Genomic DNA, 3,891 nt, shown 5'->3' with positions numbered 1-3,891 from the left:
TAAAATGCGATGTACAATATTATTTAACTACATCAACAATATAATGATTTTACCTTTTAACTTAATGGTTTTGACTTTTTAACTTTAGAAAAGGTAAACACTTGCCAAAACGAAATAGTTTTGCCTTTCCTTATTTAGACTTTCAAATAACTCAAATTTTGTAATTCATATTTGAGTTAAATTAAAAATTTTGAATTTTTATTCTAGCTTATCCGAATAACTCGATTAACTCAAACTATTTAATTTAAAATTTAAAATTTAAAATTTTTATCGAATTTTTCAAATCGAAATAAATTTTACACACCCGTAAGCTAAACGAATACAAAATTAAATTTCGACCCAACAGTAAGCAAAAATAAATAAATTATTTGATGGGTTTGTTAAAGTGTAAATTGGCGAAGTACTTAAACGTAATTTCGTCACTAACTGAACCCTAGTTAATTGACGTGACTCCTCCAACCTCATCAACAGAACTAAACCAAATGAACCCGTTGCCTTTTCCATGTCTATAAACAAACAACGTTACTAGAGTTTTTCTTCGTCAATTCCTTCTTAAAGTTTAGGCTTTGAATTTGTATCCAGGTAAGGCTTTCCTTACACCTTTTTTTATTTGGGTTGGTTCATGTAAGTATATATATTTTTATTCCTTTGTTTTCAGTGCTGTGAAGGTGAAACGGTCAATTTATTGAATGAAAGGAAATGGGTTGTTGAAATTTGAAGCTTTTGGATTTGTTTTTCTTATGTGAATCTATCTAATGTAAATTTTTTATGGTTTTTAAATTATGTAAATTAGGTTCTTGATTTAGTATTTTAAAGAGACATCTTCTTTGCTTCTCTATATTCTGTAATTCAACAGTGCACTACTTTTGTTTTTTTTCTTCTTCTTCTTCTGTTCCTTAGCAGATATGCCTTAAAATGAGTAAATATGGCGATTTTGGATGATTCCATAACTTGGAACCTTGGGTTTTTTTTTTCATTGAAAAATCTTTTTGGAATTTGTATTTGATATTGGTACATTCATGCTATGTTTGGTATATTTTAGTATATGGGTTAGCAATAAACTAATTTAATTGTTAATATTTAATCATTCTCATGACTTATTTTTAGCAAAAAGGAGAAATTTTCGCTTATTTTGAAGGGGTCTTATTTTGTTTATGAGTGTTTTTACTCATCTTTCTAATTTTAAGATTAAATTTATTCTAACTATTGTTTATTTCATCTCTAACTACTATAATACATGTGTAATGAATAAGCTTTTTCCTCTTCTTATTACACTAATAACCAAACGAAGCATCAATATTTTAAGAATTTGGATGTCAGTAGAGATGAAAGTATGCCTCCGAAATGAGTATGTTCAACTTTTTATTAGTTCCTCATGAGGGTGCTTGGAGGTTCATATTTCATACCATGTTTGAGTTTTCTTGATTGGATGTTCATATTGTTTCATGTTATATGCAATGTTGACACTACCTACCTATCCATGTCATTTCATTACTTTTTTTTTTTCTTTTGCTGCAGAGTGAAACTGGTTTAGCTTAAGGGCATGGCAGTTTAGGATTTAGGATTTAGGGTTTTGCATTATCTAATCATATTTTGCTGATTCTTATTGTTCATGTATGTATTTATACAATTTATGGGGTTCTATTTTTGGTATTAGGGCTCATGGTTTTAATGTTTCCCGTTTCTTGTTTTACAGGTTTGATGCTTGTTCTCCATTTGACGGGTGCAGAAAGTAGGAGCATTACTTGCCTGGAATTTGAATTTTGGCCAGAAACCATGAAATAAGGACTTAAGGATTTGTTTGTTTCTGCCTGGAATTGATCTGAGTTGAGTTTGATTGATTGTATAGAGGAAGATGGGATACACAGTTACTCTTCACAACCATTCGGTTGAGATTTGCCGTTCTCATTGTTTGCAGTGGGGTTTGAAACAACCTGGAACAGGTTGTAGCTCTCTGAAGTGCTCGATTGTAAACATACCTACTTCTAATTTAACATGTTCGGTCAATTTTAGTAGCACAATTCACTCTTGCTTGCCGTGGAAGGTCGATAATGGTTCAGAAAGAGAGGTGGTATCGTTAGTGTGCCAAGGACTGCAGAGAAGTGTTTGTATTGATAAAGATGAATTTGATCAGGATGAATGCTGGGGTTCAGAAGATCAGAATGTGAGTGTTAAGGGAAAATTCAAAGAGCAAATAAATTTGAAAAAGGTTCCGAATTCTTTGATGGCTGCTTTAGATGGACGTTTTGTTAGAAATGATGAGGAAACAAACAATGATATTCTTCAACGGTTCTGTAGCAATGGAAAACTAAATGATGCATCACGGTTGATAGAAATTATGGCACGTCAGAATCAAATTCCACATTTCCCTTCTTGCATAAACTTAATAAGGGGCTTTGTAAAAGTAGGCGAACTCGATAAAGCCAGCAGAGTTCTTCAGATTATGATAATGTCCGGTGGGATCCCTGATAATATTACGTATAATATGATGGTTCGCGGTCTTTGTAAGAGAGGACGGATGCGATCTGCTATTGACCTTTTGGAAGACATGAGCTTGAGTGGTTGCCCACCGGATGTGATTACGTACAATACAATAATACGCAGCATGTTTGATCATGGTATTTTTGATCAGGCCGTTGGGTTTTGGAAGGATCAATTGAGGAAGGGATGTCCCCCATATCTAATCACCTATACCATTCTCATTGAGCTAGTCTGCAGGCATTGTGGAATTGCTCAGGCAATGGAAGTATTGCACGATATGGCAATAGAAGGTTGCTATCCCGACATCGTTACTTACAATTCACTGGTTAATTTATCTTGTAAACAGGGAAAACACGAGGATGCTGCTTTAGTCGTTTACAGTATTATATCTCATGGCATGGAGCCGAATGCCGTAACATACAATACCCTTATCCATTCTCTCTGTAATCACAGTTATTGGAATGAAGTTGATGAGATACTTGTAATCATGAAGGAAACTTTGCATCCTCCAACCGTGGTTACTTACAATATATTGATCAATGGTTTGTGTAAATATGGACTTTTGGACCGTGCCATCAAATTCTTCGATCAAATGGTTTCTCAAAACTGTTCCCCGGACATTGTTACTTACAATACGCTGCTTGGCGCTCTTTCTAAAGAAGGAATGGCAGAAGAGGCTCTTCAATTACTTCAATTTTTAAGTGGGAGCAGCTGTTCCCCAGGTTTGATAACTTATAACACTGTGATCGACGGATTTACTAGAACTGGTGATATGGAGAAAGCAATGGAATTATATAATCGGATGTCAGAGGAAGGGATCAGTCCCGACGACATAACTCATCGTTGCTTAGTTTGGGGATTTTGCAGGTCCAATCAAGTAGAGAGAGCTGTAGGGATACTGAAGGTGATGGCGGAGCAGAAACACAGGGTCGGAGCTAGTGGTTATAAAGTGGTGATACATGGGTTGTGTAAAGACGGTAAGGTAGATTTGGCGATACAAGTGCTGGAAATGATGGTCTCGAGTCGGAGTAAACCCGATGATACGATTTATTCGACTGTAATCAAAGGTATAGCAGATGCTGGAATGAAAGAAGAAGCTAACAAGCTGCATCAAAAGTTGAGGGAATGGAATGTTTCCAGAGAAGGGAAACAATTGAGTTAAAAAGAGCTAGATTCTATGGATTTTGATAGCCAGAGCTATTGGCTTAAGAGTTTTTTCCAATGCCCTTCTGTTTAAGTTGCTCGCTTACATGATCTCCTATTGGCTTGTATTGTTGTTTTAGTGGACTGCTTTTAGTTTAAATCCCAGAATCGGAATGAGTGTTAGATATGTGTCCAACAATAGCCTTTCAAAATTAGGATTTCAAAAATAATGTAAAAAATTTAGTAAATTCGTGATAGTTTTTAAAA

The 3,891-nt window shown here is 34.8% G+C and overlaps 1 protein-coding gene across 1 annotated transcript; it reads left to right on the top strand.

Annotated features, from left to right (window-relative positions):
- The first annotated feature begins 389 nt into the window (after nt 1-389).
- On the top strand, nt 390-3,891 carry LOC107893189 (pentatricopeptide repeat-containing protein At1g08610). Its single transcript, XM_016818117.2, has 2 exons — nt 390-582; nt 1,697-3,891. The coding sequence occupies exon 2, from the start codon at nt 1,856-1,858 to the stop codon at nt 3,641-3,643; it is 1,788 nt and encodes a 595-aa protein (XP_016673606.2). The 5' UTR covers nt 390-582; nt 1,697-1,855; the 3' UTR covers nt 3,644-3,891.

The sequence above is a fragment of the Gossypium hirsutum genome, chromosome A13 (assembly GCF_007990345.1).
Source record: "Gossypium hirsutum isolate 1008001.06 chromosome A13, Gossypium_hirsutum_v2.1, whole genome shotgun sequence".
Classification (NCBI taxonomy): domain Eukaryota; kingdom Viridiplantae; phylum Streptophyta; class Magnoliopsida; order Malvales; family Malvaceae; genus Gossypium; species Gossypium hirsutum.
Note: the sequence above shows the minus strand (reverse complement) of the source record. Positions and strands in the feature narration are given on the sequence as shown.

Coding starts and splice junctions, on each gene's coding strand:
- LOC107893189 (XM_016818117.2), top strand. CDS start 1,856: ATGGGATACACAGTTACTCTTCACAACCATTCGGTTGAGATTTGCCGT.